General features: G+C 41.2%; 1 protein-coding gene across 3 annotated transcripts in view; it reads left to right on the top strand.

Annotated features, from left to right (window-relative positions):
• The window catches only part of LOC117477939 (protein MTSS 1-like), an 84,087-nt gene that overhangs the window by 42,851 nt on the left and 16,490 nt on the right, over positions 1-24,746 (top strand). For all 3 annotated transcript variants that reach the window (XM_034124759.1, XM_034124758.1, XM_034124757.1), the window contains exons 4-7: positions 20,492-20,576; positions 22,010-22,101; positions 22,223-22,297; positions 24,409-24,420. In XM_034124759.1, the coding sequence (XP_033980650.1) occupies positions 20,492-20,576; positions 22,010-22,101; positions 22,223-22,297; positions 24,409-24,420 (264 nt within the window). The remainder of the gene's footprint in view (positions 1-20,491; positions 20,577-22,009; positions 22,102-22,222; positions 22,298-24,408; positions 24,421-24,746) is intronic.

Genomic DNA, 24,746 nt, shown 5'->3' with positions numbered 1-24,746 from the left:
GTGTGTTTGAATTATTAAGCAGGGGCGCCCAGCAGGTGAGGCTGTGTGTGTTCTTTTCATCCCTTGCACAAACTGCTTCTAATTAGTTGTGAGCCCCCACCTGTCTGAGGGAGCATGAGAAAGAATAATTAAGCTCCCTCTGCCTGGACTGGGGCTGTGTGTCCGTCTCTGAGGAGAAACACGAGGAAGCAGGGGACTCCAGCTGCTGATTGTGTACAAAGACTTCATTTTCACACTTCTTTTGAGGAAACTGGTCGAGAATTAAGAGTAAATCCTAAAAATGAACTGCAATGGAGAGAAGAAATTGAAAACAAATGTTAAAGAGAACATGTAACTCCGAGGTGAAGTGAAAAGAGAGCAGCCTGTTATGAGACTCACTGTGGCTGTCCCTCCTGAGAGTGGAGGTGTTTGTTGTGGGGCTGGAGGTTACCAGCAGGAGGTCACAGCCATTTGTAAAGGTTGAGCGGCTGTTTAATAATTCACCACTACACCATCGCACTGCAGAGATGAGCTCTCCCTTTACTCACTTTAATAGGACTTCACTCTCCTACAGCTGTTTTTTAGGTTTATTAACCACTATTATCTGACACTACAGTTCCACTAAGTTTCTTCTTGTTATTTTGAATGAAATGACTACAGTGCCTGTCATGTTGAAGACAGATATAGCAGCCAGCCTACAGAAGTTGGAGTTTGTGGAGACCAAAACAGAGCTAAGACAGAGCTAATATTTTACATAATACATATGTTAGGAGGCTGTGGCTCAGTAGGCTAGTGCGTAGATCTTCGGATCAGGGGAGCACAAATTCAATCCCCACTGCAGTCTGCACGTTGTTGTGTCCTTGGACAAGACACTTCCCCCAAAATTGCTCCTGTAGGGATTGTCCACAGTATGGAATGTATGTAAGTCGCTTTTGATAAAAGCGTCTAACAAGCGATCTTTACCAACTTTATAATTGCCTCTTTAAACCTCTTTGTACAGTTGTACAATTGATTTTAAGCCTGGCGTTATATTCAAGTTTATTTAGTTAATACACAGGTTAAAAAAGCTTATATTTTGGTACATGAAGACAATCATGAGATCATACATGAATCCATGTTTGAGGCAGCCAGAGAAGGCGCCATCTTTTGGACAATTGTATTCTCACACACATCCATGCATTATTCCACTTTATGATTTATTTCAGTAATCACTTTGTTGAAATATCAATAAGAACCACATCATAGATCTTTAATATGTATCTTTTTAAAAGCACTGCAGTGCAATTTCAAGCCCAATATCTGTTGGTGAGAGCATTGCAGAGATGAACTGACAACTTTAGTGTGTGTGTGTGTGTGTGTGTGTGTGTGTGTGTGTGTGTGTGTGTGTGTGTGTGTGTGTGTGTGTGTGTGTGTGTGTGTGTGTGTGTGTGTGTGTGTGTGTGTGTGTGTGTGTGTGTGTGTGTGTGTGTGTGTGTGTGTGTGTGTGTGTGTGTGTGTGTGTGTGTGTGTGTGTGTGTGTGTGTGTGTGTGTGTGTGTGTGTGTGTGTGTGTGTGTGTGTGTGTGTGTGTGTGTGTGTGTGTGTGTGTGTGTGTGTGTGTGTGTGTGTGTGTGTGTGTGTGTGTGTGTGTGTGTGTGTGTGTGTGTGTGTAAAATGGGAGGATCAAAGTGTCTGCTTTAACAGACGAAAGCCAATCACAGATGAGAGAGAGCTGCCTCAACAGGCCTTTGCTAGTGAACACACACACACACACCTGAAAACACTGTCAACATAGACCTCCCACACAGTTTATCACTAACAAAACACACACACAGAGCTACAGTATGATCACTTGATGTTCAAAATATCGACTCTTTGTTTGTAGATATCTACTAAACTACAGCATACAAATACAGAGAGTAATGTAGGCCTGTTATACTGAGTGATATATATTTTACACACTGCTCTGCTTTCTGTACGGACCTCACAGCTGTTCTCACTGGAAACATCGCGTCGCGATGAAAGCAGTTACTAAAATAATATCCAGGGGATGCATGCAGAGCTGTGATTGGCTGAGATCAGTCCGGCCGTGCGTCACGACTCCACCGTTCCCGGAAATGCATCCACGGAGGAGCCGTGGAGGACCGTGGAGGACCCATCAGTGTATCCTCGGTTATAGCTCCTCCAGAGAGCCTCCTCGATGCTCGATGCTCGGTCCTCGATGTGCATTTAGAGAAATTAGATGTCCTTCAACATGGCGCGCTGAAATCCATTTCCGGGTCACTACCGGAGGACCGAGGAGGGGAAATTAGAGTATTGAGAAGCCTCTCTAGTGTTGGACATTATTGTTTGGTCACATTTCAAGCTGAGTATTATAGATCTGTTTCCCCAGTTTCCCCAAATATCTTTTGGTGTGACAGAAGAAGTTAAAATATGTGTTTGGGTTAGGAAATTGGACAAAACTATTGTTTGATAATAACAATTAGAATTATATTTGTTCAATGTTTACCTCATGATCAGTTTGCACTGAGGAGCTTAAAGCCAGTCGAAGAGGAGAGACAGCAGACTGTTGCATTTCTCTAGGTAAGCTTTAATAGGGTGTGTGTGTGTGTGCGTGTGTGTAATTAGCGGTAAGTGCTCTGCCTTGTGTATATGGAGATAAGGTAAATCTACAAAGAGACATTCACCTCCTCTTAAATCACACTGTTATTATCTCCGTCTGTTTGAATGTCTTCCTTTTTATTTCCACACTGAGAGCTTTTTCTCTGCGCTCTAGTATCTGCTGTTTACTGTCAACATGTTGACGTGGTTCCACCGCTGCTGTTGATAATTACAGTTGAGACTTTATAACAGTTACCTGCTCTGTGTACTGTATGAAGTACTGCAACATGGTTAAATTATGAAAACTGTGGGTAAGAACACACAGCTCATAATTTAAAGGAGATGGAAGATTGGAAGTATTAAACACTGAATATGAAGGTTTTTCCATAACTTATGAGTTCTTTCTTGGTTCTGATAAAACAAAGATTTGTTCTTTTAATACTTTCACATCCCATCCTTTTTCTGTTCCTGTAAAAAAAGAGTATTGCACCATGCAGAAAGGTGCTCGAGAGGCAAATACAAATGCAAGTTTATCTTCCTGGTAGATCGCTTTCCTGACATAACCAGTATATTTAGCTGATTAGGCAAAGTGGAAATGTTTTATCCTCATTTCCACTTTGTACAATCTTGTCTTAAATTATTGTAACTTGCTGTGCTGTGTTTTGGCTTCTATATCGCCTCCTTTTCAACCCGTATTATATAAGAGTACACCCGTGTTCAATGACAGAACAAAACATTTGATTACAGATTAATTCAAATGATTGAATATAAAAAAATGAACCCCCCATTTTATTCAACTTTCGATTTAGGTTTTGTATGCTAACCATATACGTCAGCAACGTAACAATGCTCAAATTCAATATGTGTACAAATAGCTGTCCTAGTTTCTTTTTCGATATTCAATTACACTAATATCCACTTAGTCCAGAAGCTGAATTGAAGGAAAAAATATCTTAACTAATTTTCACGGCATAGCTAGCATCAAATGCAGACTTCCTGTTGGACAGTGTTTACGGTCCGTCCAAAGCCTGACGCAAAAGATCAATTTTTTAGATATATGCGATGAAATGTCTTGGGCTAAAAAAAGCTTCGAACACACACGCATCGAACAGTCAGTAAACATTGCATAAAACTCGTGTTTGTTTTTTTTCAAACTGAGCTTCCTGTACCATATGTCTCAGAAATACATGAAACAACACCTGAACAAAGCTCCGCCTCATTTTAAGCCAGGTTTTTTAGGTTGGAAAGCAAACTATGGAAAGAATGACTTTTGACACAGTTTGTACTGCATTTAGGTGGTGTATTCATGAAGCTGTATTTCTGATTTTGTTTCTTTTTTTCTATTCTATCTATTTCTATTCTATTGGTAATATTTTACCAATAACCAATGTACCCGGTTGTTCTGACCAAGTATTGCCTGTGTATAAGTACACTGATAAATATCATGATAGTGATGATTTCAAACAAATCATCAAATCCTTCCCCTACCTGACTGTACTCTTTAGAGATCATAAAAGAACACGTTTAAAACATTAGGTGAGTGTGACACCTATAGTGGAAAAGTAGAATAGCAACCCCAGTGTGGCTGTGTGTACTTTAGGTAACAACCAAAGTGTGGGTTGTTATACTCTTTTGATTCTAGTGCAGAGTGTGCCTTCCTCTCAGACAGAAAGACATTAAGATTGCAGCAATCTGAGCAGCATCTCTGTGCAGACGAGCTTGAACTCTGAAGTGAGACAAGCTTTTAGCATTCAGATACAGCCCACACACACACACACACACACACACACACACCGAGGGCAGGGGGTGTACACAGTCAGCTTGCCAACGTTTTCAGACTACAGATTAGCAGTGAAATAAGAGCTGTGGTTTTGCTCGGGGGCCTGGCAGCAGCTCGGGTCAAACAAATCAAGCGCTCGCTTTGTTTTAGTCTCAGTTCAAAGCGTGTGTGTGTTGGCTGAAACTCGTCAAGGCTGCGGACGGTACCGACGGACACTTTGTTTTAAATATCGAGATTAAAGTGTGTGTGTGTGTGTTGCAGGAATGTGTGTGTGTGTGTGTGTGTGTGTGTGTGTGTGTGTGTGTGTGTGTGTGTGTGTGTGTGTGTGTGTGTGGTGTGTGTGTGTGTGTGTGTGTGTGTGTGTGTGTGTGTGTGTGTGTGTGTGTGTGTGTGTGTGTGTGGTGTGTGTGTGTGTGTGTGTGTGTGTGGTGTGTGTGTGTGGTGTGTGTGTGTGTGTGTGTGTGTGTGTGTGTGTGTGTGGTGTGTGTGTGTGTGTGTGTGTGTGTGTGTGTGTGTGTGTGTGTGTGTGGTGTGTGTTGTGTGTGTGTGTGTGTGTGTGTGTGTGTGTGTGTGTGTGTGTGTGTGTGTGTGTGTGCTGTGTGTGTGTGTGTGTGTGATGCGCTGCTGGTGTGTGTGTCCTCCTCAAAGCTGTTCTGTTTTCTCAGCTGCCACAGTAGAAGATATAACTCAACTGTTCCACTCGATCCATGAACATTTTCCCCAGATATTCCTCCAGAGCTCCACAGAGGCTGATAAATCTGCCAACATGTGTTTGTTAAACCTTAACGAATTACAGGGGGGATTAGTAGACAAGTGCTACTGAACTGTAATATGTGTAACTACAGTTCAAATAGAGTTTACAACACGTTAAAGGTCCCATGTCATGGCCATTTCTTCTGATCATAATTCCATTGTTGAGGTCTACTACAATAGATTTATATTGTGCAATGTTCCAAACTCACATTGGTTTCTCATACAGCATCTCTGTATAGTATGTGTATTCACTCTCTGTCCTAAATGGCTTGTAGGAGCTTTTGCCCCCCCCCCCTCCCTATGAGCCCACTGTGCTCTGATTGGTCAGCTCGCCCACTCTGTTCTGATGAGTCCACCACCGTTACAGCGGAACATCAGTGATTATGTGTTACAATGGCGTTAGCAACCAGAAAATGACACCAGTAATGACAAACAGATGAGAATGCTGCGTGGGGTCTGGGTGCCATGTTGGCGGGACGTTGCGGGGCTCGCTGCTGCGGACAGTGTGAGCTGGATTACTGGGGTCGTTTCCTGATTGCTGCATGGGGTCTGCGAGACAGCGAGACACCGCGAAACTCACCTGAACTAAAGTCCTTTACACACCAAGCCGATTTCGGCCGTCGATAGATGTCGGGCTGTCGATGAGCGTCGTGTCGCCCTACTCAGATTGGTGTGTCTTGGTGTGTCCCGCCCCGTCGTGTCTTTTAGGCCGCCGCCGATTCGACATGTTGAATCGGGAGGCTGTCGGCTAAAGGAAGTCGGCTAAATAAATCACTCTGATTGGCTGTTCAGCTTAGCGAATCAGTGCATGAGAAGCGAAACAGAAGTGAGGGACCCAAACAAACTATTAAGAAGGCAAATCTGAGATTTTAATTTAACTCCAGCTCTCGACACAGGTTCGGGAAAGCCCCATGAGCTTCTCGTTGTAGAGTGAAAATGGAACGCACACACTATTTGTTGTTTGTTTATATCACGCAGTCTGTTCTTCTTCTCTCGGTGTATCAGGCAGTCTGTCTTCCGGTTGTTGCCTCTTTTGAATGACGAATACACACTACCGATGCCTGCTGGTAAGGAGAGTTATTGCCACTCACGCATGCGCAGTTCGTACGTGCAACTTGGCCGTTGGCTGAAGTCTTTGCGGTGTGTTCCAGTGTGAAACATGGCCAAGACGCAGGAGACGTGAGGCGACGTTCCGTCGGGACGTGTTCTTTGGTGTCAGTTTGGTGTGTAAGGACCTTAACGGACCGTCCACACAGCAGCGTTAAAAAAATCTTGGAGGTGGGCGTATCTGAAGCTTGGGGATTTTTTGCGAGCAAGGCACCAACAACCAATCACATGAATCTCCCGCCCCCGACATACGAAGCAAAAAAGTTTGAAGTAAACTGGATATAAACTCCCCAAACAGGCGAAAATATACCACTGTCTCTGCCACCTCCCTCCATGCCTGGCTCCTCCGGTTTATATCCGGTAAATAGGGACTGGTCATAAAGCACCGGGTAATTCCCTACCGCTAATTTCTCCTCCATTTTTGGGAATATGAGGAAATGACCTGCGGTATGTCTCTCCCCAGCATACACGCCGTTTGATTGGCTAGAGCTTGAACTGTCAGATTTGCGTACACGGGATTTGATTGGCTGACACTTCCACCTCAGCCTCAAAAGTTGAACATTGCTCAACTTTGAATCCTGAAAATCCTGAAAATCTCCGCTCTCCTGCCCACAATGCAGTTCGGCGAAAAGTGAGGGACAGTGACGTCACCCCATTCAAAGTGAATGGGCAGAAGCGTTTCAAGATTTTTTTAACGCTGCTGTGTGGACGGTCCGTAACAGCCAGGCTGTGAGTGTGTGTGCTCAGGCTGAGTTCAGGCTGAGAAATCCGCGGAGCCGCAGCTGAGAAAAGATAAGGCTGAGTGAGTGTGTGTGTGTGAGGAGCTCCACGGATTGGTCCATTTGGACCTGGGCATGGTTACGTCACCATACTCGGGAAGAAAAACATTGAAAAAGAGAAATCTCCAACGAGGCGTTCTGGGGCAGCATAGACAGGTCTTTTCTGTGTTAGAGTTTTACTCGCTACAGGGTTTTTTACTCTGCAGACCGTTTACATGCAAAAAAAGCTACATAACACACAACGGGACGGGTAATAACCAGAAAAGCATGTTATGGGACCCACTTGCAAAATAAGTACATTTTAGACCTTACCTTGTGTATGTGTCATCATCTTATCTGATTTTTTTAAATGTTTAAATCAGCTGAATAATGACTATTTATAAAATAAACTGTAGTTTAGTTTGTTGTTGGTAAATAATAGTTGTTTGCAGTCAACCTTTTCTACTCATCCTTTTTACAATGGGATGAGTAGTAACAAAGGTATGGACACCAATTAAAATGAATTGCAAATGTAACCTCAGGTAACCTCCACCTGTTCAGGATGATTTTTTTAAAAGGCGGCTGTATCTAATAATCGTAAAGTTTTTGGTTTTGTACCAGCACTGCAGCCAACATGTCTATCGTAAACCCAAATTGCTCCTGATGGCATGGCTAACGATGTGTGAATGTGAGGTTCTTTCAGCATGCGGCACCCTTCATGGTAGAAGTTAATGGATGAATGATGACTTGTATATGTTAAGCGCTATAGGAGTTGTAAAGACATACAGGGATATATAAATGCAGTCAATTTACCATTTAGCAGCCATTCTTAATTTCTCTTGTTGAAGGTTACACAGTGAAAATATATGTAATATTCCCAAAAATAATGTATACTTGCAAGTTGCAACTGTGTTTGAATCTGCAGCAGCTTACTGAGTGGAGGTCAAAGCAGCTGACAGCAGAGCAGCTGTTTCCCTGCTGATGATTGACAGTTATCACTGTCCATGACTACACTCCCAGCGGGACACCAGCTATAACCGTTACAGGTCAACAAAAAGCACCAAACCACCACTGGACCCACACTGGTTAAAGACCATGTGTCTACAGTGTGAAACAGAAGCATAGGCCCTGAACTCAAACTTTAATTCACACATTGCAGTGTCCTAAATTGTTTAAGTTCATTCCACTAAATTATAAATGATGCGACTATCTGATACATGATAGTAAAATCCAAGCAGCAGCAAACTGATACATGGGTCTAACTTCAGGACGTAATGAGAGAGGGGAGATATTCCCAGAATGCCTTTTAAAAGAATCCTAAGACTGTACTGTAAACACCCCCCTCACACACACAACACACACACACACACACACACACACACACACACACACACACACACACACACACACACACACACACACACCACACACACACACACACACCCGTGCAGAAGGCATCCTAAGACTGCAGGCTGCACTGCCTGGCATCTCTGGACTGCACCCCCCCCCTCCCTGTTCTGTGTGTGGTATTCCAGGACCGTAAGACCCCGCCACCCCCCGAGGACCTGTGAGGAATTCTGTTTACTCCTTGCTAAAAACTCCCACCTTACACCGTACCCACATAAAGGAGAATGCCAACAAGATTTTGAATTTTTTTAGAGAGGCTGGACCTTTAATATCCAACAAACATGGAAAAAGTGAATGTTATTTCCTGTATTTATATTATATTAGTGAAATATAGGATCAAATTGGTTCTCGTCCTCTACAGAAATAACCAGTATACCCACAAATCTTAGTAATGATAAATATAGTATTTTGCACCTCAGTTGTGCTTTTCAGACGTCTACAACTATCATTAATAGGAAATGGAAGTCTGTGTTCATTTTCTGTGATATAGTCTGCTTTGATACATTTTTAAAGTTGCGCTTTTACTTTTTGACCCATATGTTATTATATTTTTCTTAATTGTTTTTTACCCTTTCTTATTATTTTTGTAGTAAACTTCCCTTTTATCACATATTCTGGAGTATGCCACGCCCTGTAAACACTGTAAATCTTTGAATCTATCTTTGAAAGTGGTTATGTAGCCTGAGAGGTGAAACCCAGGGCAAACAGGGTCCTCCTGCTGCGTCTCATAAATCTCACTGCTGAGAGTGTACAGTATGAACTGAAGCTGACTCCTATCAGTGTCAAAGGGCTTTGTAAATGATGAAAAATATTAGCCGTCATGTGAGTGAGGGCCATAATATAGTAAGGGGACATTCTCAAGGGTGAACTGATGGGATATCAGAAAAAAAACACAAGAAGCGGATTAGGATGTCAAGAGAATGAGTCCTAAAACCAGGAAATGAGATAGCATTTTACTACATGCGATTCACTCGTTTTAAAGACATTTTTTATTGTGATTTTGGTTAGCTAGCTGAATGAGGACAAGATTTTCATGTTTTGTTCTGCGACATAAAATACGTCAGTAAATACCCCCCTCGTGAATGGCTGAAGCTTCTATGTCATAAAAACAGCAGTTACTAACCAGTGACTAAAGGCGGCTAGGTGAAGATTAGCCGCCTTTAGCTTAGCGGTGTTGAAGCACAGCCATGCAACAGTGGTGTATAGGTTTTAGCCTAGTGTTACATTTGTACTTAATGCATAATACGGTGGACTACAGGTGTGTTTTGTATTTGCAGCCTTTTGTTTGTGCAGTGCTTCAAGTAAGCGCTGCTCATGTTGGTGAATGTTTTCTAAAGGCTGTGCACGTGTTGTCAAGTTGGTTAATATGTTTATTCATTTTCATGTGTTTTGGCACATGTGTGTTTTTTTATTTGCATATTTTTTTAAACTGCAGGGCGTTTCTTTGGAAATGTTTTAGGCCGTTGTAACAGGTTTGCCGGCCACCAAATCAAAGTGTTAATATGTGGAGACTCTCCTGCTAAACAAATGGTGCAAGTATCATAACTAGAGTTTGCCAAAGATCCTATTTTCAGCAATATTCGAAAATTGTTGAAAAATCTGGTTGGTTGGTTTAGCAGTGGTACTTTCCCCCTGCAGGTTTTAGTACATAAACAAGCTGTAAACTGAATCTGATGAATATAGGGTGGTAAAGATGCCTGAGAAAGTCTTTCTGTGTGAAGTAGTTCATGTGAAAGAGAAGTTGGCGTGCAGTCTCTCCAGCGCAGCTCAATGTGACCTCTGTGACGTGTGGCTAATGAGCTGTAACTTGGTATTTGGAGCCTCGGCATTAAGAGATGCAGCGACACTTCTTCTGCTTGTTGACATGCAAAACGTATTGAAGTGGTAAAGTGACCTTGTGCTACATGAGAGAAAGAGAGATGCTGATGCAACCACCAGGCAACACTATGCAGCTGTTTGACCGTTACCTGATTGGTTACCTGTGAAGGCTGTTCAGCCAATCAGACTACAGGCAAGCTGTGACATCATGACTCTACTTTTTGTGGAAGTTTAACATGTTTTTGTGAACTGATTTTCAATGAGGTCACAGTGATGAAGGTGTCACAGTGAGATGTACAGTAATCACAACATTAGAGCTCAGAAAGGGAAATATAATAATAATAATAATGAGTCGTCCACACTCGATAACTAAAAATGTGTTTAAAAGTTGTTTCGATCAAGTGGAAGGCAGAGTCCATTGTTGTTGTTGGATCAATTTTTGCTCTTACAATGGTTGTGCTTGTTTGAAGCAAATATATCTGCGTTGTCCTTGTTGTTCTGAGATTGTATTTATTGTAAGTCACTTTGGATATAAGTGTCACCTAAATTAAAGACGGAATAAATAAACGACAGCCAATCAAAATCCATCTATCTTTCTTTCCTAACCTCTGTGGTGTAACGGCAGCAGCTACTTTTCTGTTTTCTTATTCAATATTAATAAGATAAATGCTAAATCAAGTGTTTTCTAAAAGCCGTATCTGCCATAACTGACTACGTCTGCTAATTTATGGCATAAAAATATTTGTATAACTTTTCTACAAACTTAATAAGGCTTAAATTGCGCAATATTACACATGACAGGACCAAATCCCCCCATCACTGTTTGAGCGACAGTACATGCAGTAACCTCTGTAAAAGCAAGAATGTAGGAGGCGTGTGGCGCAGTGGACTAGTGCGTTGGTGTTGGGATCAGGGGAGCACAGGTTCAAACCCCACTGCAGTCAGCATGTCGTTGTATCCCTGAGACACTTCACCCCAAATTGCTCCTGTGGGGATTGCCCACAGTATTGAGTATGTAAGTCGCTTTGGCTAAAAGTGTCTAACAAGTAACATGTAATGTAAAATGTAGACAAAATAAAGTTTTTGACTAATGTTTCCCTGTTTTCTTCATCGTCTGGCCTCTTGTCTTCTTCTGCCTGTTTCCATCCCTTCCTCCGTCCTCTGCTCCTCCTTCAGCTTCTTCCTCTCTTTCCTCATGCTCCAGTTCTCAAAAATAGCTCTCCAGTCGTAACATTCCTGCAGCAACATGGCAAGAAATCTAGTCTGATACTACAGGACAGTGATTCACTGCCTGCCCTGCTGGGCCACAGTGTGTGTGTGAGTGTGTGTCTTCAGCTGCTCCGGTTTCTCAGCCCAGTTCCAGCGGTGTTTGATTGGAGCAGCTCCTGTGGGGATGTGACGGCTGAGTTCATGTCTCGGTGGGTCCTATGGAGGGTGACGCTTTAGATTCCAGGTCACGAGTGTTCTCTGTAAAGTTCAACACCCTGCGCTGGTTACACTGTCGATATCTGTAGATCCACTCCACAGTGAGTGTATCGTCTCAGACAAATCGGTCAGGACACACTGCGCGGCCTTTAAATTAAGGTTACATTCAGTCTCTGTCTGGATCATATTTGCTGTCCTGCTCAAAGCTTTTACAAATTTTCTGAACTGTAGTTCAACCTTTAATCTAGTAATGCAGCAGCAGAATAGTATGCTGAGAATTAAAGACATTCTTCAATACTTAGACTCTCACATAAATCTGATAAATGTTATCCTTAAGGACAGTGGATGTCAAAGTTTGAAAAGTAAAAATAAATCTGAAGGAGTGGAGTGAGACTGAAGTCATTTTACCAGACCTCTATAGATGCCTGAAATGTCAGCAGTTAACACAAGCTCATGAGATGATTACGATTTGTATGACATAAATATGTCAGTAAATACCCAACTGGTGAATACCTGAACTTTCTATGTGTCATAACAACAGCGGGTGCTACATGTTGCTAAAGCAGACTACAAAGTAATCACGCCCAACATTAGCCACCTTTAGCTTAGCGGTGGTATAGTTTGTGTGTAGCCTAACGTTACATTTTTACTTTTGGGGATTGCATTCTTCTCCCAACTAAAAGTGGTTTTAATATGTGGAGATTATTCTGCTGAACAAAAGGTGTAAGTATCATATGTTTGCAATAAAGATCTTATTTTCTGCAATATTTCAAAAGCCAATTAAATAATTCCCATTCCTTATCAAGGGACACCTTTGAGAATCTACCTTCAAAGTCTGTCTATATGAATACGTCCTTGCTAATGCTATATAGCATATTGTATAATTCTTACTCCTTTGAGACTGAGCTCAATGCAAACATATAAGCACTCACACATTTTAGACAAATAATTGTTGATGTGATTTAGAACAAATTAGCTTAAAGGGGACCTATAATGCAAAATGCACTTTGTGATGTCTTTTATACATAAATATGTGTCCCCGGTGCGTCGGGGAACTCACGCAGCGTCAGAAAATAAAACCCTCTCTTTTCCTCCGTACCCAAATCTTTTAAAAACGGGTACAACGAGCGGATACAGATTTCATCCGAACTGACGTCAAATCGGCAGCGGACCCACAGAATGTTGCTATCAGAAACAATGCCTGACATGTTTTTGACGTAATCTCGTCTTTGTTTACATTAGCAAGCCTCGCTAACACTCAGAGCTAACCTGTACTGGAGAGCACATGTGTTTAAAAAGCAGGAAATAAAAAAAGAACTCACCTTGTGATAAACCTGCAAGAGAAAAAGCATTTGAGCTCCATACTGTTTCAGAAATAATCTTTGACGTGGTTTAGAACAGGATGGCGTTTTATCACAGCAGAATTTAACTTTATCTCCGGTAGAATTCTGATCAGGCATTAGCTCCGCCTCCTCTTTTCTTTTCTTTTTTTCAAGCTAAGGACCCAAGATCCGCGTTTCTCTAACAGGGCTTCAAAAGAGGGGTTTGAGCAGTATGAGGCATGGCTACAATGGGTGATCTGTTTGGTATTTTGAAAAAAAAACTTCACAGACATGTTTTGGATAGGTATGGCCCGACAATATATTTTTCAAATATAGCATGATAGGTCCACTTTAAGGGAAAATGTATGTGTTACCAAAAGTTAAATGAACATAGAGACACAACAGCCATCACTAAAAGTTTTTACGCAGAGATATACAAATCACGAATGCATTCAAACACCGTTCTGCATGGTGCTGATCCGGACTTCCTGTCAGGGTTTGAACAGGTCAGTGCTGCATGCAGATGAGCTGCTGTGGAGCCTCAGGCCTTCAGTCTGCAGCTGCAGGGGACGGAGACGCTGCTCTGTCCCCTGAAGTGGGTCACACGCACACACACACAAATATATATATATATACACACACACACACACACACACACACACACACACACACACACACACACACACACACACGCACACGCACACTCAGTCAATCAGCTGAATTGAGCAGGATATAATTGACCGACTGACCCTGCAGGAACAGAACTCTGCTGACACCAGGATGGGGAGTAATTGTACAACACTTTTTAACTTTCTGGACTGATTTATTAGCTTGAACAATAACTATGCTGTCTGTTGGAAACTTATCACAATATTTAGTGTTTATTAATACACAGCTAGTCAGTTTTCTTTAAACAAAAAGTGTTATCTCTCTATTTCAGCATTTTGATCAATATCATATTTCATTAATTTGGTCCATCTTCATGTTTTGATTGTTTTACTTTATAGTCATTCTTTGTTTCCCACATAGTTTTCCTTTGGTTGATTTCTTTAAAACACATTGAAGCTGCTTTATTAAAAAGCGATGCAAAAGGTTATTAAATAGGGTGATTTAAATAAAATGTGTTATTTGCCTGTGCAGGTAAAAGTAATGGCCCAGAAACATTAGCATTTATTCATTCATTCATTTGGAAGCTACTTGATTGGACAGGAATTTAATTGATTAAATTGTATGAACTTGTACTTTTAATTGAACATGCTAGCTTGCCGAGAGAACTAGCCCTGACGTGTTCCGCGGCATGGCAGTTAGCTTGTTTGTTACTTTAGTTTGGTAACCAGACCAGCTTCACCTAATCCACACAGATGTGAGGAGGAAATGCAGCCAGAGAAGTGTTGAGTTCAGCTTTTACATTTTTTTGTGATCAAATGTTTTGTTTAATGTTCCGTTCCTGTTGGATGGAGATTGAAGATAATGTTGATTTAAAACGTCCATACGAACCAAGGCAAGGCATCCGCACTTCATAATTAAATACCTGCATATACATGTAATCTCATAAAAAATGATTAACTGTTTTTGTCTTTTGCATTTGCTCTTTTCACTAAAATAAACATGATTTAAATCAATCATGGCTTTAATATGCTGCAGTTAAGGACACTCTTATCTGATTGGGCCCTATTTTGTGATTCCGACTGGAAACTCCAGCTTCATGTGTCAGTGAAGACTTGTCCAGGCAGCGTGTTGGCACAGGGAGGAATACCATCATGTTAAATCAGATCCCATTACTCAGCACTTTTGGTTGAAATGATCATCTTCCCTTTGTTCCCCGCTGCATCTCGCCTCATTTTAAAGCTCTGGTTTCTAAGCCTGAGGCTGGGTCCCGACACGAAGTCACCACAGACAGAAAGGACCATTGTTAGGTTACTACCATCTTTAAATATCATTTCTGTTGAACTCATTTGAAAATCCAGGCTCTTTAGAATCTAAACACAATACATAATAATAGTACATGATACATATAATGATACAAAATAAGATTTGATTGCCTGAAGAAGTCTTGATGCCAAAACACATCACAGTCTGTTTATCCAAGTCTAACCTAACAATGCTATTACAATAAAGTCATTTTAATTGTTTCAATTGTCTAGATATCCATATCTGAAAAACATCTCAAATCCTTTTGGATCCTACCCAAACAATGTTGGTTAACACAAATATTGTCTCAAATTGCTTTTCATATTCTGCCTACTGCCTATGTTTAAGTTGCAGAAATACACCATTGCACATATATCTAGTGTTCATTTTAGCTTTCCATGCATCTTGCTACTGACCACACCTACTTTTGCCGTGATGTTGCTGCAGGCAGGACTGCACCTTTGAAACTGGGAATGGCCAATACTGTAATAATGGCTAATGTGTGGCCTATGAGGCCACTGCAGTACAGCTATATGTTAATATAGGAAGGAACTGAATACAGTCTGAGCACACAGTGACCTGGGAGACTGCTGTTGGTTGGTGTGAAACCAAAAGGCAGAATAAAACGGAATAAACATCCTTATTTTAGCCAAACCATGATGTTTTACTAAACCTAACAAAGTCAATTTGTCTGCTTCATCTCACATTGTTAACCATGTGTTTATACTTCCTGGAGGAAAACAAATGTCAGTCACAAAGGGTCATGTAAAGTCGAGAAACCGGGCTTCCAGCTGCCCATGCAGCACCAGGGCGAAATGTGCTAATTTGTTCAACAATGTGTCAGTCTTTAGTCTTTTGTTGATGTTCTGCATTGATGATGTACAAATGATGTCACGGTAGGCTTTGTTGGACAAATGTTGTACTGATACAAAGGTAAGAAACCATGTGATGTATTTTTGTTGAAACATGTTCTCCAGATAGCGTTTCTTGGCACTAGCAACAAAAACATAGCAATTCTGAATAATATTAGCCTTTAAAAGCGCAATGGAGCTCTGCGGGTGATCGTCTGCCGTTTGTGAAATCAGCCTGGACTGATGCAGAAGAACAACATCTTATTTCTCAAAGGAGCACAGCAGAGAGGAGGAGGGAGAAGATGGGATGTAACACCTCCTAAAGTGAGAAGAGAGGAGGAAGATGGAGGGAAAAGATGAGGAACTGAGAGAGAAGGGTCAGCAGTGTAAGGGAAGGAGAAGAGAGAAGAGGAGGATGATGTGTGAAAAGAGTGAAGTGAGGATGGTGGAGATAGATGGCGTGAAGGAGGAGTAGAGGAAAGGAGAGTGTGTTTGGAGCAAGAGACATCAGTGGTGAGAAAAGTCAGTATATCAGCCCCCAAATGTTCTTGTGAAACCCTAAAGGAACACTTTAACATGTCTTGTGGATTCTACAAACGATGAAGCCACCATGATGCAGAGGACGTGGAGCATAGACTTTATATTGGAAGATGACGTAGTCACAGTGATGTCACCATTGGTTTGTGGACTACGGTTCTGAAGCCAGAAGCTTTGCGGTTTCCGCCACCATCTTGTGTTTTTGGAAACGGAAGTGACACAAGAGGGTGGAGCTAAGAACAATGGAATGCTGAACAACACTTTTTTAAGAGACTAAAATGTTGCAGTTTTCTTTCATGAACAGAAATTGCACTTCAAAAGGTAATAGTTCTAATATGACAACGCAGATAACACCCACACCATATATCATCCTGTTAGTGACATGTCAATCACAGCCTTTCCCTAAAGAATACCCTGCTTTATCATCTAAATGGGATCATAACTTACGTAACGAACATCATGCTGTATTGAAGAAGACCATAAACAAGCAAGACCCAAAACTCACTGAGGTGATAAATAGGATGAAAAGTACAATCATTTTCTCATAGATCTATACAGACTTCTTTCTGCAACCATTGGATCACCCTCTACTGGCCATTCAAATGAATGCAGGTTTAAGGCACTCCTGCATTGGCTTTTCTTTTACCCCCCTTCCACTGAAGTGTTTGCAGGGCAGGTTCGGAGCCATTGGCCGATTGCGAACCAGCTTTTCGTGTTTCGTGTACTGCAGCACAAATTGAACTAACTGAGAACCAATAACAACAATAGGGACCTATAACAGAACTGATTTCAGTATAAGAGGACATGCTGTTTCTGCTTGGATTGATACCACTGACCTTTAAGACCCTGTTTACATGGAGACGGTTCGTGTTGTATCTGCTACTTTTCTCTTTCGTATAGCCCGTTCGTTCACACCAGGCTGTAACGGAACCGCGGAAACGGACCCCTCAAACGATAACGGGTCCCAAGGTGGGTAGATCTGCGGACGGAACGCTCTGGGGGGCCAAATGGCTCCGTGTGTACGCCCTATACGATAATTTCCTGATAACGATGAAGCCATAGCCCAACCTCTCCCCACCTCTGCTGCTCACTGCTGTAGCATGGTCAGTAGCTACTTTCAGTAGCTACTGCTACTGCTACTGACCATGCTACAGATGTTAGTGCAAAATCTACAGCTCCTCTACCACAACCATCAGCAACAAGTGGACATGGAGAACTACATGAACTACATGTTGCTAAATCCACCGCGGAGCATAAACAGATGGGCATCCATGGCAACCATGTTCGGGGGGTCTTCTTCGCTGCTTTTTGTGCCACTTACCGGCATATGTACTACAGCGTCTCCAGCAGGTCGAGCGGTCTCGTGTGAACGGACAAGTTTCTTGAGCCGATACCATGTGAACGGAAGACTTTTTTGATATTGAATTCGGTTCGTTCTCCGTTTAGTTTCCGTGTAAACGGAGTCTAAATCTGCAGGTCTACAACTTTACTAGAACAATAACAAAAACTGTCCAAAACTTTTTTTATGTGTCCCCCATCGATAATTACCTAAATTGATGGTGAACACAAGCAAATGGGTAAACCAGGTCCACCCATCAATAACCCATATATATATTACGTCTAACAAGGACATAATATATTGCTACATTGATGCCTAGAAAAACTACAAGGGCAATAGCACAGCACAGATCTACCAAAAGACCTTTTCTGCTAAGCTAAAGAGAGTGAAAACATATTTTTGGATCCGGCCCACGATGGCTTCTTACTTGGCCCATGCTACACCCTTCCACCAATGGAAATCACATTACTAGTTTTCCGTAATCAAGATGTAAAGAGATAAACAAACCGAAAAGAAACCATAATCTCCTTGGAGACAGTAATCAAACAGATTTTGATGTCTGACTTGAGCATTTATGCCTGAAATGTTTCCAGACAGTGTTCAAGAGACTTTCTGTACGTCTTTACTCTTCAGTGTCCGTCAGATTAAGATTTAAACATTCTCAGCAGCTTGTCTATCTTCATCAACAATAAACAAACCATCCTGGCCACATTCACAGTGTTATTGTATCTCCCTTTACTGATGGTCTTCTTGTGCTGAGGAAGGGTTGCTCTTAGTTGCTGCACATGTTTGAGGTTATTGGGAGGCTGAAGAGAGAGGAGAGAAAATGGGGAAAGTGTGAGAAGAGGATTTGCAGGAGAGAGAGAGGACATGTGGAGAGAGGGAAGAGCAGAGGAGAGGAAGAGGTGTCAGTGGTGCAATGCAGTGCTCACCACCCCACCCAGACACATACTCACATGTATACTATACTTATGGGGACACTTCATACATGCCTTAGGTCAAAAAACACCCTAAAGAGTAATTCAGTATACATTTATTCATATGAAACACTGATATACAAATACAAATACTATCCGATAGGGTTGTAACTAAAGATTATTCCCCTAATCTATTAATCTGCAGATTATTCACATTAGTGAAAAATGTCAATTCAAGTTTCTCAAAGTCCAAGGATAAATCTATAGATGTCTTTTTGTGTCAGTCCAAAATCCAAAGATATTTACTTGAATATCATATAAAATAGGGAATAGCAGGACAATATAATATTTGAGTGATTGAAAATAGCATTCTCTGACAATTTTGCATGGAAAAACGGAAACAAAAAAATCTACTTTTATCCAAAAGTCTTATCGTCAAATACTGTTAAAGAAAGGTACAAAATCCAAAATATATACAATATAAGGATGTATAGAGGTTGGATTGTATGAACCTTGCATGCAGTTAAGAAGGTCTTCAGAAGTATGCTAACACAAACATTAGCGTGTGTTGGAGTGGAGTGTGTTGGAGGTGTTGTTAATCCTCCAGGATGACAGGCTGAGGTCCGGTGAACTTTCCCCCAGGAGGGAGTGCTCTGTCTGGGGGAGAGAGAGGACGACCATCTGGCCCCTCCGGGAGCTCTCAAACTGCCTCCACCCTGCTGGAGTGTCCTTTAGCAAGGGACACATTTAGAAGTCCCTGTCAGCTTCAGGGCTGCTGTTCTGGAAACTAAATCTAACCTCCTAATTTGTAACCTCTACTTAAAGTTATCAAACCTCTTATTTGTTGTCCCTCTTTCCTCCTGTAACTAATGACTATAATGTTTATCAAGTTTGTGTACAAGTCTCTCTCCACTCTGTTATAGCATTTTAGAGGGAGTAATATTTAAAGGGGCCCTATTCTGCTCATGCTCAGGTTCATATCAGTATGTAGTGTCTCTACTGTGACATGTCTCCATGCTTTAATGTTCAGAAAGCTCTTTATTTTTTCTCATACTGCCTGTGCTGCAGCACCTCTTTTCACCCTCTGTCTGAAACCAGAGCCCAGTCTGCTCTGATTGGTTAGCTGGCCAGCTCTATTGGGATTGGTTAACCGCCTAGAAATGTCCCGAACCTTAGCCTAAGAAGTACAATGTGTTGGAGCACTAGCCAATAGGAGATGGAGTGTTACATAGTGATGTCACTATGTTACAGGAGTAAACAAAGGAGTCCAATGGAGGTGTTTCAGGCAGGGGGGGGGGGGGGGGGGGGGGGGGGGGGGGGGGAGTGTGTGAGAGAAACTTCCTCTGGAGGGAACACAGGGATTTTAGACTTTGCAGACCATTTACATGCCCAGAAACCTATATAACACACTACAGGGAAGGGGACACAATAAAAGCATAATAGGGCCTCTTTAGGAACATTAAAACACATTTTACCGTACTTTGTGTATTGTCCAACAGATTCACAGATCATTTTAAGGCGTAATTAGCTGAAACATTTATTACAACTTCTTAGGGAGGCAACTTTTACCTTTTATTGCTGTAGCCTTTACGTTAATGTGATTCTGGTGCAAGTGTTCTGATTGAGTTGTGACTTCAAGGGAAAAGTTAACCTTTTTTGCTTTTTTACAAAATGAAAATGTAAAATTGTGAGTACAGTCATGTGCATGTCTAAGAGAGGCTTTCAGTTGTGATTGAATTGGTGTAGTCAAAACTCATATCGAGGCTACATATGTACTTGTTCTTGCTGTTTCCCGTATGACTTCTTTATCCGTGTTCATCTCAATGAGTGAACTTGTTTCATGGATTTCAGACTTCAGAATATAAGCAAAGATATGTTTTTAATTGTGCAATTTTATCAATCTCAGTTTCATTTTTAAGCGTTTTAACCCATTAAAAAAGAGCTTCCAGAAGGCAGCAGGCACAGTTTGACACATTTGTCTGACAGATTGTCTCCCTCTTGTTTCCAGGGGGAACCCGGGACATTGGCTCCGCCCTCACCAGGATGTGCATGAGGCACCGCAGCATCGAGACCAAACTGCGCCAGTTCTCCATGTGAGTTCATCTGAGGGCTGGGTACTGTTATCATGCTGTGATACGGAGACACTGCTTTAAAATAAAAGAGATACAAAAATAGAAACACTTTCTATTTAAGACATTTGCATAATTAACACTTGAGTCCTGAGGGCTGACATGCTGGCAGAGAAATGTGAGTGTGGTGAACAGGTGTAGCATCTCCTCCCCCCTCTCCATGGCAACCTGCTCCTCCTCTTCCTCCTGCTCTAGCTTTCCATTCACCATCACACTCTCTTCCTGTGCAATTTCTAAATCTATCTTACCTCATCATTATAGTTAAAATGTAGTATTCTGATCTATTGCAATATTATGTATTTAATTGGTTGCCTCAATTATTTGAAGAATTACATTATTTTGCCTCAAAAATACAGGAAAACTCAAAAAGGCTGCTGTAATCTGGAACTGATGTCTAACAACACTGTAGGTTTATTGAAAGGCTTGGCAAATAAAAGCAGAACATGGACAATGCAACAAATACAAGTATTCATGTCTAGTCTCCAAAAACAAAGGTGTCCACTAAAGATTAGGATTGACAAAACTGTTCGTATTTTAGTAGCCTAAAACCTACTTCAATGATTCCTGCCATTAAAAAGGACATTTCAATAACTACACAAGCCTAGTGTGTGAATATATCGACATATGTATTTACTAAAAGATAGGAGTTAGCTCAGAATTACTTAGCGCCCCTTTACCCTTCTCTTTACACTTTGGCCCTGTTAGCTGCCTCCTGAAACTTTGATTGGCATTTTCGGCACATTCATCAATAATAAATATTAAAAGAATCTTTAGTTGCTGCATTATTTAATAGCAAAGTTTCATCATACATATGGCATGTTTTGTCTGATCCTAGTTTTAAAGTATCATCATCTTTTTGTAGTGAGACTTGGTTCATGAATTATTCTAGAGCTAAGCCTTCTTAGGATACAAGGGCGTAGGTTTGTATTCAGAAGTGGAACTGTTTAGTTTTTTTGGTGAATTAATTGCTGCTATTTCCTCTGACCTTACTTAAATCCTTTTCAAATTCCTTTAATAAATACTTGATACTTTCTGATGAAGTCGTAGTTTCATATTTACTAAAAAAGGGCACTGTGCTATTCTGACTTATCCAATTAGTTTACTCTTGGCGTCTTCTAAGTATCGTATATCATTGAAAGTTAAACCCTAAATGATATGGCTAGCCTTTTCCATCACTAACATATACCATTGGCAAGTGCATATCTCTGTTTTTAATGACATCAGTTGGATGAAAAGGATTACATTGGTCAAACATATAATTCCACATGCTACAATGCGCTGAAATCAAGATACATGAGAATATGTTTCTCCAGTTTGAGTGTTCAGCAGCGATGCACATTCATAATGACCAACAAATCAGTTTTTATGACATAAAATGTGTGTGTGTGTGTCCGCAGGGTGTTTCTGGACTGTCTGATCAACCCTCTACAGGAGCAGATGGAGGAGTGGAAGAGAGTTTCCAACACTCTGGACAAAGACCACGCCAAAGGTAGAAAAACACAGACATGCACCTTGTTATGTGTGTCAAACGTCTGGGTGTTGTTTCTGAATCTCACTATTTATGTGAATATCTGAGACATATCTTTTGTTATTTGTGTGTTTCTCCACAGAGTACAAGAAGGCCCGTCAGGAGATCAAGAAGAGATCATCTGACACTCTGAAGCTGCAGAAGAAAGCTAAGAAAGGTTTGCAATCCCTTTAGTGTGTGGTCACTTATGAGCAATTATTATCATTATATATCAAGTGTCATTTGGCCTAAAAACATATTTCAATTCGTAATAACACTCTTTTGAAAGAGTTGGAAGGATTGGAATGATTTTATGAGTGTGTCATAGTTACATTATTAGTGGAATTCATGTGGAAGTATTACAGTGGAATAATTTAATCATTTGTGGTATTGAAATTGTTATGAAGAGAAGCAGTGTTGAAATGTAATTAAGTATAATTTTGAGGTTACTTTACTTGATGCTAATATAAATAGACCGAAGAATGTCATAATTGACCAATCAGAATTGATTCTTAAAGAAAGTTGCGTTAAAATAAATAAGATTCTAAATCAGGCAATTGTGCATAGTACATCTGTAACATTTAGTATTTAAAGGGGACCTATCATGCAAAATGCACTTTTTGATGTCTTTTATACATAAATACGTGTCCCCAGTGTGTCAGGGAACTCACAAATGGCGCATTTCCGCTACACGGCCTCGCACGGCCTCGCTCGGTATGGCTAGGCCTCGTTAGGACTGGCTCACTTTATAGCGCATTTCCATTACAGTTTAGGAACTGGGGTAGTATCTATAGTAACGCAGTGTAGGCGGAGCCGTGACGTGATCTTCAGAGGACCCCAGAAAAACAACACAGCCGTTAGCTGTTAGCACTCAGAGCTCACAGCTCCTCATATCTGTTCAGAAACTAGACAAAAGTTAAACAAGTACAAACCACAGACTGCCTGTGTCATGGTGAATACAGTCGCTGCTTTATTTATGTCTGTATAGGCCGTTGTTGTGAGTGTGGACGGTCGGAGCATATACTGCGTTAGCTTAGCCAATCTCCATTTAGAAAACACGCATTTTAAAAGGTTTTTCGCCTGCCGTCTGTCTGCAGACTTGACAAAGCATTAATTCATGGTTTTTACTAACCGGTATCAGTATGTTGTTACTTCGGCATCATTTTGAAACGTGTATTACAATTAAATCACGGTCAAATATGTCCATCTTGTTGTAGTTGTAGCCCCCTTGCCAGCGATGCTCTCTCTAGTTTAGCATACTCAGCCCGACTCAGCCTCGTTGTCTCTGGCCCTGGACCCACGATTTTATGAGGCCAGAAAAACTGTGAATTAGGACCCGCCGGCCGGTACTAGGCCAAGTGGAAACGCAACCAAAGACGGGCCGCTGACGTCACAGCCCTCTTAAACCGTGCTCCGCGCTGTAGTGGAAACGCGCCAAAAGTGTCAGAAAATAAAACCCTCTCTCTTTTCCTCCGTGCGCAAATCTCTAAAAACGGGGGTACAACGGAGCTGATCCAGATTTGCCATCCGATATGCCATCAGAAACGTCGCTGTATCAGAAACAATTCCTGAATTGTTTTGGACGTAATAGTCTTTGTTTACATTAGCCAGCATCGCTAACACTCAGAACTAAGCTGTACTGGAGAGAGCATGTGTGTGAAGAAGCAGGATATAAAAAGGAACTCACCTTGTGGTATAACCGGCAAGAGAGAAAGCCTTTGAGCTCCATACTGTTTCAGAGATAATCCTTGATCTAATAATCCTTGCGTTTCATCACCGCAGTATTTTAGACAGTATCTGCCAGGTCCCGCATGAGCCGGCATAAGCTCCGCCCCCTCTTATTTTTATCTTTTTCAGTAAAAAAAAAAGAAGCTTTATACCCAGAATCAGCACTTTTGTAACAGGAAGTGAAATTGAGGGATATGAAGCATGGCTAGAATGGGTGATCTGTTTGGTATTTTGACCAAAACACTTCATAGACATGTTTTTTTATATCTTTTTATATATCTGAGAGCTATGCTATTGCCTAAAAATAGCATGTTAGGTGACCTTTAAAGCATATTTAGATTCTGACACATAAGTACTTTCATTTAAATACCTAATAAGTTAGGTGGAAAAGAGTACATTTACACTGTTGTATGAGTACTTTTATTTAAGTAAAGAGATACAATCTAGTACTTCTTCCGACTCTAGATATGTGATAATTTTAAAGTTAATGATTTTTTTCCTGTTCCAACAATGTGCCTCCTTCCCTTCCTGTGGTGTCCCATCATGCACTGCTCCGTCCAGCTGATGTATTTGGTAAGCTGCTTTTCTACTCCCTTGCTTTTTACTTTTATGCATGATTATTGTAAAGACACAGGTACAATATTGTCTCTTGTCAAGACCCTGTGACCTATGACCCTTCATTACAGATTTTATTTGGAAATACTCAGCTGTTCAGTGTTAATAATGGTATCTTCTTGTATTTGTCCTTTTTAAAAATCCCCTGAGCTTTCAGTCTAGTTTGGTTTTAATATAGCACTAGTATAAAACTATGATGGTTTTGGCTTAAATGTGGCCGGTGGAGGTAAGCAGATATTGAATGTATTATCATGGTGAATACAAGACGGAAAGTGACTTTCTGA

This window comes from Trematomus bernacchii, unplaced genomic scaffold (assembly GCF_902827165.1).
Source record: "Trematomus bernacchii unplaced genomic scaffold, fTreBer1.1, whole genome shotgun sequence".
In the NCBI taxonomy this organism is placed as follows: domain Eukaryota; kingdom Metazoa; phylum Chordata; class Actinopteri; order Perciformes; family Nototheniidae; genus Trematomus; species Trematomus bernacchii.
The sequence above is the reverse complement of the archived record's forward strand: the minus strand, read 5'-3'. Positions and strand labels throughout refer to the sequence as shown.